Below are 13,496 nucleotides of genomic sequence, written 5' to 3'. Positions count from 1 at the left end.
AAAATCTACAAGCACTACTCAGGTGCAGTTGGAATACACAAGTTTAGTCAGAGGATATCTTAATTTATATTAGTTCGAAAATGCAAATCTTATAGATGCAAAAAGCAACTAACCAAGCACAGCTTTATCCATTATTAATATTTATGTGCCATTTCTTTTCCCCAGTTTTTGATAAATTTATTCAGCCCCTTTTCTCCCTCTTTATTACTTAGCTATTCAGGGGTTTAAGGTGATTTTTTTTTTTAAATTCCAAACACAAGGGATAAAACCCTGAAAGTTTTGTGTGGGTCTGCTTTGGGACTCCTTCAGGCCACCTACCCTGTTAAGATCCTCTATTTCAGATCTGAAGTTTGTTTCTCCTTCCATCATTTCCTCCTCTTCTAATGTCCGTTCATCATCAAAGTCATGCACCAGCATATCAGCTGATGGGTCAAATTCATGGTCATCAGATGTTGCTGAACCTCCTGATGGGAAACATTTCCAACAATGGTTTTAGTTACACCACGGCCTCGCAGAGCTGAATTGCTTTAGTTGCTTCTTTAGGTGACATTTGAAGCAGAATTGTGATCAGAAATTCAAATATCGTCCCTCGCTCCTTTGGCTTTGCCTCATTATTCAGGGGAATTTCCTTTGTGGGGAAGAGATCCTGGCAGGAAGGACCAGGTCCCTCTCTCCGCACATCAGGCCCTAGTTAATGCCTGGAAAATTCAATTTGTGGTCATTTAACTCTTAAATAATCACAAACCTGCCTAAATCCAGTTCTACAGGGAGTAAAAATACTCATAAAATAAAAACTCCTTCATTCTTGGGCACCTTCCTCATTTACAACTACAAAGATAAACTTACGCCTTCTCCAAAATTTCCATTAACCAAGTTTCCCAGTTATGCAGATTTTATTCCTGAGTTATTTTCCCTCATCCCTTTTTTCCCCAGTTCTTTGGTTCCATTTGGTGACAATGACAAAGCAATGAATGGATGAATGGTTTGGCAGATGTCACGCAAATACCTGAGTTTTAATCCCAACCCTGCTCATATTTCCCCCTTTCTTCCTGATTTTTAATCCCAATCCTGCTCCTATTTCCCCCCCTTTTTCCCTGGACAATTTAAATTCCATTTTCCAAACCTTGTAGCCACGCTAAGGGTGTGACAGGGAGGGGTGACTCTAAGGTTTAATTATGAAGCAATTAATTATTTCTCTGAAAGAAATAAAACCTCAAGAGGCAACAACAATGCAGCTAAAGGAACTCCTGGAAAGCTTTTCCACTCATAGGATGCCAAAACCCTTGGAAATTATTAAAAATACTTACCTGGGCTTGAAGACTCAACAGAAGGCTAAAAAAAAAAAGAAAATAACGGAAATTATTTTTGCTATGTTGAACCTGTACAAATTCAATTATTCAGCTGATACAGAGCAACTCCCTGCAAAAAAATATATTTATAAATAATAATCAAATTTATAAATAAAGCACCAAGGTAAATAGTACTTTAGCTCTGATCTAACTCCAGGTATAATTCTCCCCTTCCACAACCCAGGGAGAACCCAGATTCCACTGCCAGTGAGTCCCAGTTTAAGAGAAATTATTCTTCCCATTTGAAGCTGAGCACAAATTCCCTGTTCTACTCCAATTCAGGGACACACTTTTTAAAGGAATCCCAAATCCTAATAAGAATTCCATACAGAATAAAGGAAAAATCAACTTCATCTCCAACCCAGCTGCGAGGAAAAAACAAGAAACACCACCAAAAAAATCTTATTTTTGAGATAAAGAAAATGAGGCTTCCCCAATAATCCACGTAACAGAGCCCCTCTTTGACCCAAAATTTGGTAACCTGATATTTATAACCTCCACAAACAAATTCTTTCATAAAATCCTGCTTTCCCTTGCTTATCCCTTTGCCAGTCTTTAACCTCCTGGGGGGAAATTTGCATGTCAGACATTCAAAGCTCATTTGTTTTGATAATTCAAGCAAATGTTCCAACCCTTTTCAGGTCCAGAGTGATGAAATATTTATTTCCAAGTTAGGAAAACTGACTTTTCCCTGTGGTGCCACAGTCCCTGTCACCTCCTGCAAACTCAGATACTGTTTGGCACCATGGATATTGTTATATTAATTAATATATAATGCTGTCTTCAGGGAAAATCTTGTGCTACTATTCCAGGATTTTTTAAAGGAATTTCCTTCTCCTTGCCTCCTTCTCAACTCGGCCTAGTGACGCAGCAAAGCAAAATCTACAGGTGAAAAAATCCTGTGCAATTTGAAATTCTTTTATATCAAAAGCTCTTCAAAGTGAGAAGAAAGAAACCTTCTTTGGGAAAAAAAATTCACTTACATATCTGTCTCCCTTTTGTGGGAGTCTACAATGCATAAATGAACTCAAAATATGTCCAGCATAGGGAAAATACAGATTATACACAGAATTCCTTGCCAATCTCCCATCCAGCCCTGCCCTCTGGCACTGGGAAGCCATTCCCTGTGTCCTGTCCCTCCAGGCCTTGTCCCCAGTGCCTCTCCAGCTCTCCTGGAGCCCCTTCAGGGCTCTAAGGTGTCCCCAGAGAAATTCATATGAAGTGGGTAAGCACTACAAACATTTCTGTGGATTGTTGCACAACACCAGGGGAAGTTTTGCTAATCACTACACCCAAAAAAGTCTTTATTTGCAAAGATTATCTTAACAAATTCCAGAGTCCAGTATTACTGAGCTGGAGCTGAATATCAGGATCAGCCAGCAAGGACTGATCTCTATTTGGTGTTTTGTTTGTCTGGTAAACCTGGGTAATTAATAAAATGCAATACAGAATAATTAATACAAATTAACAAAGTCTTAATGTGTTTATTGCAGCAATCATTGGTTGGAAACCAAATAAATGCAATCTTCCCAGGCCAGGAAAAAAGCCATGGAGAGCCTCCCCTTTTCTCCAGGGAAAGGGTTGGAATCAGCATCCCTGGAAGTGTTCAAAACCAGGTGGAGGTGGGAACACGGATTAGTGGTGGTGCTCATGGTTTGACTCAATGATCTTAAAACTCTTTTCCAACCTTAATTCCACAACAAAAAATTATTCCAGAAATTACTCCGCCCTCCAAGGAACAGAGCTGGATTTAAAGGCCTGGAAGGGCCTGAGGAGAATTTATTCTGAGGGATAAAATATTTTCCTTAGTAAACAATAAATTCTGCAAATGCCATCTTAGAACTCCTCTTTCTGCTCAGCCATTAAAATGTGTTGTTACTGGGAGCCCCTTACACAAATTAACACTCATTTTGCAAAGAAAAAAAACCTTTTTCCAAAACGTTCCCAGCTTCCCTGGATAATTTTTGATGTAACAGAGGAGTTTTGAGGGGGTCTCAGCTGGGAAACAGTTTATGGATTTACAAACCAGTAGTGTTAGTCTTGGCTTCCTATTGGTAATCCTTTGGGAATTCTGGCTGGTCCATGCATGCACCAGCGAGCTGATTCACCTCAGCTCCAACCTGGGAAGGGAAGTTCTGGGGAAAGGCCTCAATTCAGAAGGAAAACCAGCACAGAAACCAGGGATAACAGGAGTCCAGGGAGCCCTGACTCCAAAATCCAGCCCCAAAACCACGGCTTTGCTTTCAGCCTATAGGAAAGCAGCCTCTGGGTCTCTTCCTCCCTCCCAAGCTTTGCCAACCACATCTGCCCTGTCTGTGGATTCTCTAGCTTGCATTTCCTGGGTTTCCAGTCTGGGATGAGCTGCCAATCATTTCCTGCTTCTATTTCCAGCCTGAACCAGTGTCACATTCCAGCTCATCTTTATTACTGGCCAGCTGCTGCCAAAAGCAGTTCCCTGACCTCCTGCCACCACTCCCGTGCCTGTGCCACCTGTGCCAGGCTCAGCCCACGGGCCACTCCACGTGCTGGGGCAGTAGCCCCATCTCCAAGACGACTGACACCACTTTTCCAGCCTCTCCCCAAGCCAAAGGACTTTATCCCGGGCCTCTACGAGTGCAGACGTGCTGCAAACAGTCCTGAGCAGGAGTTTGAGGCTGGACACGCGGAAAAGGGAGAGCTGCAAAACCCTTCAGTGCCAGTCTGGCAGCACAGAAGGTGAAGGAGCATCCTCTGATTGAAGAGCTGTGGAAGACAATTCCTGCACGGCCTGGTGAGCCCGTCTCATTCCGTGCCTCCAAGGGGTGGTGGCTCTGGCCAGGCTAGAACAAATGGCTTTGGGGGCATTTAATTATGAAAATTTCCTGGCACTGGTTAAGGATCATATGGCTGTGTTAGCACTGGCAGATCCCAATTCCTAAGGATGGCACGGCCATGGAATGGGAATTCCCAGGAAAAGGCCACCCCTGTTCTTCAGTGGCTTTTCATTTTCTGCTCAGCCATTCCCAGGGAAGCACAAAGCACGATTTTGCCTCAAGGGCACTTGTGGGAACAAAGAGCTGCTATGTATCAAAGGATAATGGGATCCAAGGCTCAGGAGAGAAAAATATGGGATACTGACAATACACAGGCAATACGCACTCCAACTGTTCTGTGAATTGCACCATCAGCAAAGGTAACAGAGAACAGTCTGCTGTGAGCTCAAAAGAATGAAAAATCATCCATGAACTCCCAACTCATGGACAATGAGGAAAAACTCCAGTGACCAAGGATTCCTGCTGCATGGATACACCGAGGAGCACGTTTGCTAACGCTCCAGATGAACAATTTGAAGGAAAGCCCGGCTCTGAGGGGTGAAGAAAACAAACCTCAGGTAAAGAGAAAAAGGAGAGACACTGAGCCACAAACCATCAGCGCTATTGGTTTGTCACTGTTTTATTCCACAGGTATTTTTGGGAGTCGCAGGAAAGACAGGCCTTTCCCAAGGTTAGGGACACTTGTAGCAACAACCAGCCAAAAGATCCCATCCAATACATTCCCAGGGTATGGATATGGAATAGATGGGACAGATCCCATCCAATACATTCCCCAGGGTATGGATATGGAATACACAGACTGAAGTTGGCCAGTCTCCTTCAGACACCGTTTAGTGCCAAGAGGCAAATGCAGCAGGGATGTGTCAAACATGGGAACACCCACAGTGTTCCCCTAAAACAACTCCCTGGACTTTGGGATCTGTCTTACCCCATCATTTGGGATGGAAATTAAATTATCCCACTGAACTGGCATTGTGACAGTTTATTTAATACAAGCAGCCTTCAGGAGAGAGCAGCCTTGCACAGTTTATTCCAGGCAATTCCCAGTGCCGCACGCTGGCAGGAGATGGCCAGGTCTTATTCCAAAGCTTCAGAGCTGCTTGGAATGGACTGGGATACTCCAAAGCATGAAAGCTGGAGAAAGAATGCACTGAGCTTTCTCTCTTTCCCCTACAGCAAAAACACCTGAACAGAAGGGACAGGACACTGCACAGTTTCACTTCTACCCACAAAACTGTTGTCTTGGCTGACACCTTTCACACTGTTTAACAGAAGTGATTAATAATGAAACATCTTAAAATTTGCAGAACAATCTGCAGTGGCCACAAGACAAATACAAATCATGTTCAAATTGACTCAGTTATCTTTAACAGCTCTTGAAGTGTTACATAAAACAATTCAAAACTAGAATTAAATTCTCTTCATGTTGACAGCGATATGCCTGACAAACCCATCAGTTTGTTCAGGTCTTGAACTCTGCAACAGGAAAATATCCCTAAGTTAATATACTCGCCTCTAAGTTGGCCCTGGAGAAAAGAACTGTTTAAAATAGGGAATAGTATCTTTTATTCCAGAGGGAATGTGTCCCTTTCCGTAAGAGGAAGGCTACAGTCCCAGCTTTCCCTCTCTCTCTGTGTTGTGTTACAAATAACTTGTGTTAAAATATATTTCAAAAGCCTCATTTTTACCTTGGGGAGAAAAGAACAACATATTGAAGCAAGGGAAAAAGAAAAAAACACTTCTGGTCCTCTTTTACAGTTCTACATGTGAACACTTGCACAGCCCGAACCGTAGTGACATCCCTGAAAGGGAAGCCTTTACATCCACGGATTTGTACTTTTTTAGTTTGGTGGCTAAATGAGAAACTTCCTGTCCTTCCAGAGGACAAAGATCAAGTGCAATGTTTGAATTCCCAAGATCCCAAACATGATCATTAAAACCTTGAAGATTCTACCTCAGCAAAGGTCCCCTGGCTTGGCCATTCCCTTCTGAGGCTTGATTCCTCTATAATGAGGACTTTTCCCAGTGTTTTTCCTTGGAAGTTTTCTAGACCAGACTGGAGACAGCCCTGAGTGAGCTAAGGAGACCTCAGAGCAGAGCCTGCTGTGAGCAGGTAGGACCAGAGACCTCCTGAGCTCCCTTCCACCCCAAATTATCCCTTAATGCTGACTTTTGAGATTTTTGAGAGAGCTACGGGAGAAGGGACCTTAAATCCCACCCAGTGCCATGGCAGGGACACCTTCCACCATCCCAGGCTGCTCCCAGCCCCAATGTCCAGCCTGGCCTTGGGCACTGCCAGGGATCCAGGGGCAGCCCCAGCTGCTCTGGGCACCCTGTGCCAGGGCCTGCCCACCCTCCCAGGGAACAATTCCTGCCCAATATCCCATCCAGCCCTGCCCTCTGGCAGTGGGAAGCCATTCCCTGTGTCCTGTCCCTCCATGCCTTGTCCCCAGTCCCTCTCCAGCTCTCCTGGAGCCCCTTTAGGCCCTGCCAGGGGCTCTGAGGTGTCCAGCAGGGACAGGGCAGGACAGAGAGGTGACAGTAACGTCAGAGTGTCAGGAGAGCTGCTGATCCCCCCTTGGATCTCTGCACTGAAGGACTCAGGTCCATCCCAGCCCAAAATCCCCTCCCAAGGGGAGCACAGAGCTCTGCGTTCCCGCAGAGCAGGGGGAGCTGCAGCTCTTGGGGTGCCGAGTCACAGGAAGGGACAGGAAACTTCAGGATGCTGAAAGCAGGTTCTGTCCAAGGTCCCACTCCAGCACCACTGTGCAGGGATTTTCCCAAGGGGCTGGGTCCTCGGAGAAGTGCTGGTGCTCCAGGCTAAGGAAGCTGCTGCAGGGAGGCAGCTGCAGCCAAGGGGAGGCTTTGGCTGACAGGACATGATGCTCCCTGCAACTCCACCAGGAGAACTTCCCATTCCAAGAGAATTATGGAGCATGACACCACAGGCAATCAGAACTCCACCAGCCCTACCTGAAGCACACGGTTCCACACTTCCCCATTTTCTATTTAACATTCATTTCCATTACAAACTTCCTTAACTTCTTGTAATAATCTAAAATACCGTGCTAAGAAAACCGGGATTCTATGGAGTGATCGGATCCTACTACAGAATTCCAGAAGAAACCAGCCACAGTCGTATGCCAGGCACCACAGGGAAACATTCATATGGACAGTTTGTGACGTGAATGGATTAAGAGGGAAATATTAATGCAGCCTGGGGCTTCTGGCCACGAAAAGGCTCAAAAAGAAACAACCTTACAGCAATTCCAGCGTCTGCCTGAATCCCTCTGCTGCTTTAGGAAGGATCTGAAGTCCTGAGCTGGAAGCCCACAAACATCAATATTTTATCATATGCAAAAAATATCCACAAAACTCTCCTGTTGTGACAAAATAAACCAAGGGCCACCCTCTTTTTAAGATTAGAAATGCAGAGTGCCATTGCATTCTCTGCAATTTCCCAGAGCTTTCCCTTGAGAGAATACAACCCGTGCCTATAACCAACCACTTTGGGGTTTATTCCCTCATCAAGAAAGGGAAAAAAGAGAATTCCCAGCTCTCTACTAGGTTCACTGATACCTCAGGGGAGTATTCTACAAACACTGCTCAAAATGACATAAAAATGATCCCCAATTAGTTACAGCTATGATCAAACCAGGAAAAATATGATTGACTGATGTCAATCCCTGATTTTAATCATGATTTAGATCAGTAGGAAACCCGGATTTAATCTATTTTGACCTTGTTCTGTATCCAGGAGCTACTCAAAAACTCTGTTCAAACACCTCAGTTTGCAAACACATCAGTGACTGTGTGAACTTTACTACTGCTTCCTACTACACCTTAGTTCAATAAAAATACTAAGAATGCAAAAAGGTTACTAAGAACAGTTATCAGAGCATGTATTTCTTCAGCATTCTGTCCTGAAGCTGTTTCAAAATAGAAATCAGGAAGTAATTTTCAAAATATGAAAATAGAATTCAGTGACATTCCCAAAGTTTAAAATCCCTCAGCTGAAAGAAGCAGAACATTGAGAAAAAGGGAAAATTTCCCAGACAATAGGAATTTATAGATGACTTCTTAAAGCACACAATGTTAATAAACCGATTTTTTGGTGGAAAACAACTAAACTTTCAGAAACTCAAAACCATTAAAGTGGACTCAAAGGAATTAGGTTGAGGCATGTAACTGTCCACTGACACCACAAGAGAAATGCTCCTGCTCCAAGACAGCTCCTGCTTCTTCCCATACTTTCTTAACACCCTAAAACGCCAATCCAGATTTTTAACCCCCCAGAAATTCACTCTGCAGAAGCAAAAATTGAAGTTCTTACTTCAGCAAGTCAGAAAATTGAAGAACCTCAGTGATGGGTGAGAAACACAAGGAGCTGCTCAGCTGCCTGCTGGAGGTTTGGGAGAAACAGGAGTGTCTGTTCCAGCATCAATCATGGGGAAGGGAATCGTGGAATCCTTTAGGTTGGAAAACATCTCCAAGACCATTCCCAGCACTGCCAAGGCCACCACTGCCCCACGTCCCCAAGTGCCACATCCACACAGCTTTTAAACCCTGCCAGGGATGGGCACTCACCCCTGCCTTGGGCAGCTGTGCCAGGGCTGGACAGCCTTTCCAGGAAGGAATTTCCCCAATATCCACTCTGAGCCTGCCCTGGCCCAGCCTGAGGCCGTTCCCTCTCCTCCTGTCCCTGTTCCCTGCCAGCAGAGCCCGACCCCCCCGGCTGCCCCCTCCTGTCAGGGACTTGTGCAGAGCCACAAGGTCCCCCTGGAGCCTCCTGGGGCTCTGCTGATCCCCAGGGCTGGTCCTGCTGCCCCATTCCAGCTCCAGTTCCTGTGGCAACTTTCCCTCAGCTGAGAGAGCGGCTTCTCCTGCAGGAAGCTTTTAGGTTCTCAGCCAGGGATGGGCCAACTCATGGAAGTTCAGGGGCATTTACACAAAAGCAGCAGGAGGAGCAGGATCTTCCCTTTCAGGACCAGTCTGAGGACCGTGACCCATAACTAAACCAGCCTGCAGTTAATTCCAAGCTACACCAACCCAAAACCAGAGATATTTTGTCCCCAACGCTCCCACCTCACCTCTGACCACACTGACCACCCTCTTTGCCATGCAGCAGCCCTGGTACTCCTCCTAATTCACTGAAGAATAATGAAAAACCCCAAACCCTCATCTTCTTCCCTTTAGTTTTCCATGTTCAGTATCCTGGCAAGTGCCTGTAGCAACCGGATTGGTGCATCCCTTCACGGAACAAAGGGAACAGCAGGAATCCGGCACTTCTGGAAATTACAGCAGGTATTGAGCTGCCTCTGTTCAACACAAAAGTCTGACCCCAGCTCTTCCAGTTTTGGGATCAGAAGATCTCATTCTCTCACTTACATTTCACTCCAACATTACAAAGGCTGAATTAACAAAAAACATTCTCTTTCAGCTGCTAATCAAGCTTTTCAGCCCCAATCTTTTCTTCTCAGAAGGCATTAAAATACTTATTTTGGAGAAAATCTGTGTGTATCAGCATTCCCTCCACCAAAACCACCCCGTAAGCAGCTTAAAGAAGGATATTGTAACACTCACAAAGCTTCAGCTGATCTTAAGTTAGAGATATTTTCCTTCCAGTTTATGCCTGGAACAAACTTCTCACATGTTGGAATATGAGGAATCACGTAAAAGTAAAAAGAACCCTAACAAAGGTTATTAATCCCAAATTTAATATATATTCAAAATATTTTTTTTCCTTTGTCTGTCCTGTATTCAAATCACTTCTGCAAAAGTGAAGCAGCACTTTTAGTGAATTTAGTTTCACTTTCTGGTCTCCCTCACTGACTACCCAGGCTCAGCCCTGCCTTCTGAAGAGCCTTCCTGTCCAACTCAACAGGTTTCAGTTTTATTGGGCTTTTAAGTTGGTGTCTGTAGCTAAATCTCTACACCACAACATTTTAGGATCGTTCCTGAGTGAAGGATGAGCTCCTGTGCATCCCTTCAGAACGGCCAGCACAAGATTTTCCACTGGGAGAGGAGGATGGGAAAGAGGGCAAGAAGCACATCAGTCTTATACCTTCCCATCCACATTTTCATCATCTGCAGCTCCTCCAGGCCGTGGTTGACACCAGAGCTATGAGGAAACGCCATGCTAAGGAGAATTCCCACTCTGCTCCCTCTGTATTTCCTAAGTTCACAGAATCCTGGAAGGAACCCTAAAACCATCCAGTTCCAACTTCTTTCCATGGGCAGGGACACAAAGCAAGCTGGGAACTGTATCCAGGACATTGCTCCTGCTTAAATCACTCAGAGTATTAAATTTTTTTTTAATTGTTACTGTTTCTCCATGCAGATGCAACAGTTGCCTGCACAACTCAGTGGTGGGAATGAACTCCAGGTGCTGCTGCTCCTAAACTCATCCACAAGTGGATCAAAGGCTCCTCCTGGCCCTTCACCTCAAACAGAGATGCCAAAACAGGACAAGGAATTCACCTTCAAAAAAGCAAAGATGAAAACTCCTGCTCCCCTCTGAGTGTGATATCAAGACTGATACGTAGCAAAGGCCTCACCCACTGGAACAACATCCATGAAGGGAAAAGCCAAACATGCCCAGCCCCACATCCCAGTGGGATCTCCCTGCCCTGGGCAGCACAAACCCCCAGCCCTCGGTGCTGTCACTGCTGTGACGTCGACGTGAGGACGTGACACCGAGTAGGAAGTTACTCATGGCTCAGCCCCACAGGACACAGCGCCGGGAGCCCGCAGAACAGCGGGATTTAGCCCAGGATATTGGGGTGAATTAACAAAAAAATGAACAAAATGTACAAAAACTCAAGCCAAAGATCCCGAATACTCTGATACCCGGAACACAGGCCCCCACTGTCTCTCCAACTTTGTAGAAGGCAGGAGTTTAATATTCACATTTTTTGGAATCACACAGGGATCAGACCCGTGATTCCCTCTCGAGATATAAAACCACACAGGCAGGTTCTTAAAACTTCTAAGATTAGCTCAGGACGTGTTGTCCCAACAACAGGAAGACTGGTCCATTAAAGTTTTGGTTTGGGAGGAAAAGATAAAATAATTTAAGGAAAAATCCCTGTACATTCGGGAATTCCAAGGGAAGAAGCGTCATCCGTAAAATCTTCTAATCCTGACACTTCCAGCTTGCCCTGGAAGCAACACCTGTCCCACAGATTTTACTTTTCCAAAGCATACTTCCCAAATTTTCATTTCCAACACATTTGTCAACACAGAGCAGCAAACAGCCTCGAGATTGAGATCTGGGGATAATTCGGGGAAAACTTAATGGAATATCCATTCATCAGCCCTAATTCCCCTCCTCAAAGGGGAAGAGCTGATCCTATTGGGATGGGCAAATCCAACCCCCACCAATCCAACACTGCCATAAAGAGGCTTTTTACACATTTCCCCATCGTTATTATATTATATCCCCATTACATCCCACAACATAACCCCCATTATCCCCAAATAACACCCCCCCACTCCCCGCAAATCCTGGGAATTCCTGCGTTTTCCACCAGAAACCTCTCCCTCCCAGGACACCGCGCTACCTTTTAAGCAATCCCCCTTTGTCTTAACGACTACAAAAAGATACTTAAAGGAAATAAAGCGATGTTTTAGCATATGCGGTCCATAAAAAAAAAAAAAAAAAAAACGGGAGGCGCCGCGCTCGGTCCCGCCCGTACCCCTCAGGGGCCTTCAGCCCCCGGGACGGCCCCGAACGGGGCCGTCCCGGGGGCTGAAGGCCCCTGAGGGGTACGGGCGGGACCGCCGGTGCCCGCGGGCCTCCGGTCCCCACAACAAACTTACGGCCCCGCGCAACAAGTTCCCGGGCAAGCCCCCACCGCTCTCACCTCAGCCATGATCGCTGGTATTCCCGGGAAAGGGTCACATCGCCGGGAAGCGCCGCCGGGTCCCGGTGGGAGCGGCGGGAGCGGCGGGGACGGGACCGGGAGCGGCGGGGCGGGAGGGGCGTGGCCACGTTACGCACGACGTCACCGCGCACCGCGGGAAGCGGACAGGGTGCGTGCGGCCGCTGTCAGTCAGTGGAGGCCACGCCCACCGCGCCTGTCAATCAACGGGAGGGCACGCCCCCTCGCATGTCACATAGCGCCAGCCCAACCTGTCAATCAGGGTGGCGGCCACGCCCCCTTCGCGTCACTCAGGCACATCGCATGTCACTTGGTACAAGCAGAGCGCCTGTGTAACTCAGGGAGCAGCCCCCATCTGTCAATCAAGGTCTAAGGCCACCTCCTTACATGTCAATCAAAGCGCAGCCCGCTCCCCACCGCCTGCCATTCAGCGCGCAGGCCACGCCCCCTCTCCTGTCACCGAGAGCACACGCTCCGCCTGTCACTCACACCGCAAGGCCACGCCCCCGCCCCGCCGCGGCCCCTCATGCCCTTATATGTCATTCGGTACAAGCCACGCCCCCTCACGTGTCACTCAAGCCACCGGCCGCGCCCCCTTTGATGTCATTCACTGCCCAGGCCACGCCCCGGCCAGCGCGGAGGCTCCCGCTCGCCGCGGCCCCTCACGGTCCCGGCGGGGCCCTCCGGCCCCGCCCGCCGCCGGCACCGGCTCCACAGCATCGCCCCGCGCCGCTCTCGCTCGCCGTGCCGGTGCCGCTGCCCCCCTCCCGCCCGGCCGCCGTACTCACGCGGGTAGCCGCAGAGGCGCGGGGGGTGTCTCATCGGCCGTGAGGCGAACAGGGGGTCCTCGGGGAACGGGGGCTCCTGCTGGGCGTGAGGCCCTTGGGTGACACAATAATAACTCTAGGTTAAACACAAAACCCGAAAAAACCACCCCAAATAAGCAGAGAAAAGATCCAAAACCAGTGGAAATTCACCGTGTCCTCCCTGCAGCCCCGGTGCCTCACCTGCCCGGCTCAGCGCTGTCCCCGGGCCGGCGCGGGGCAGCGCCCGGCGCGCCCGTCGGGCATCGCGGCTGCTGTCACAGCGAGGACACCGCGTCCCTGGGTTGTGTTAAACGCCTCGGCCGTGCCCCTGCAGAGCCGCGCGGCTCACGCACGCCCGGCGCCTCCGCCGAGGAGCCGCATCCCCAACCCTCACACGGTCCCTGCGGGCGGTGCCGAAAGAACCCGCGGGCGCGACTTTGCTGACTCAGGGGTGAACCCTCGAGCGAGGCGCTGCAGCCCCGCGGGAACGCCGAGCCGCCGGCGGGGCGGTGTCGCGGCGGGCGCGGGCAGCGCTGGTTCGGTGACACGGGGCGGGGGCGGGACCCGAACCGGGGCCCAGGGACGGCCCGGGGCTGCGGCCGCGAGCACAGCGCGGCCCGCGCACCGCGCAGCGACCAATCGGCG

At 48.3% G+C, this 13,496-nt stretch overlaps 1 protein-coding gene across 2 annotated transcripts in view; it reads right to left on the bottom strand.

Annotated features, from left to right (window-relative positions):
• Positions 1-13,404, bottom strand: part of MIER1 (MIER1 transcriptional regulator) — a 33,455-nt gene extending 20,051 nt beyond the window's left edge. Inside the window, exons 1-4 of one of the 2 annotated variants that reach the window (XM_032117637.1) lie at positions 13,053-13,404; positions 12,834-12,926; positions 1,308-1,332; positions 319-464 (exon numbers count right to left, since the gene is read on the bottom strand). In XM_032117637.1, coding sequence (XP_031973528.1) covers positions 319-417 — 99 coding nt within the window. In that variant the 5' untranslated portion in view covers positions 418-464; positions 1,308-1,332; positions 12,834-12,926; positions 13,053-13,404. Of the gene's footprint in view, positions 1-318; positions 465-1,307; positions 1,333-12,027; positions 12,163-12,833; positions 12,927-13,052 lie in introns of those variants that run through there. The other variant, XM_032117636.1, reaches the window with a different exon arrangement.
• Between the last annotated feature and the right edge of the window lie 92 nt (positions 13,405-13,496).

This window comes from Corvus moneduloides, chromosome 9 (genome assembly GCF_009650955.1).
Source record: "Corvus moneduloides isolate bCorMon1 chromosome 9, bCorMon1.pri, whole genome shotgun sequence".
NCBI classification, from domain to species: domain Eukaryota; kingdom Metazoa; phylum Chordata; class Aves; order Passeriformes; family Corvidae; genus Corvus; species Corvus moneduloides.
Note: the sequence above shows the minus strand (reverse complement) of the source record. Positions and strands in the feature narration are given on the sequence as shown.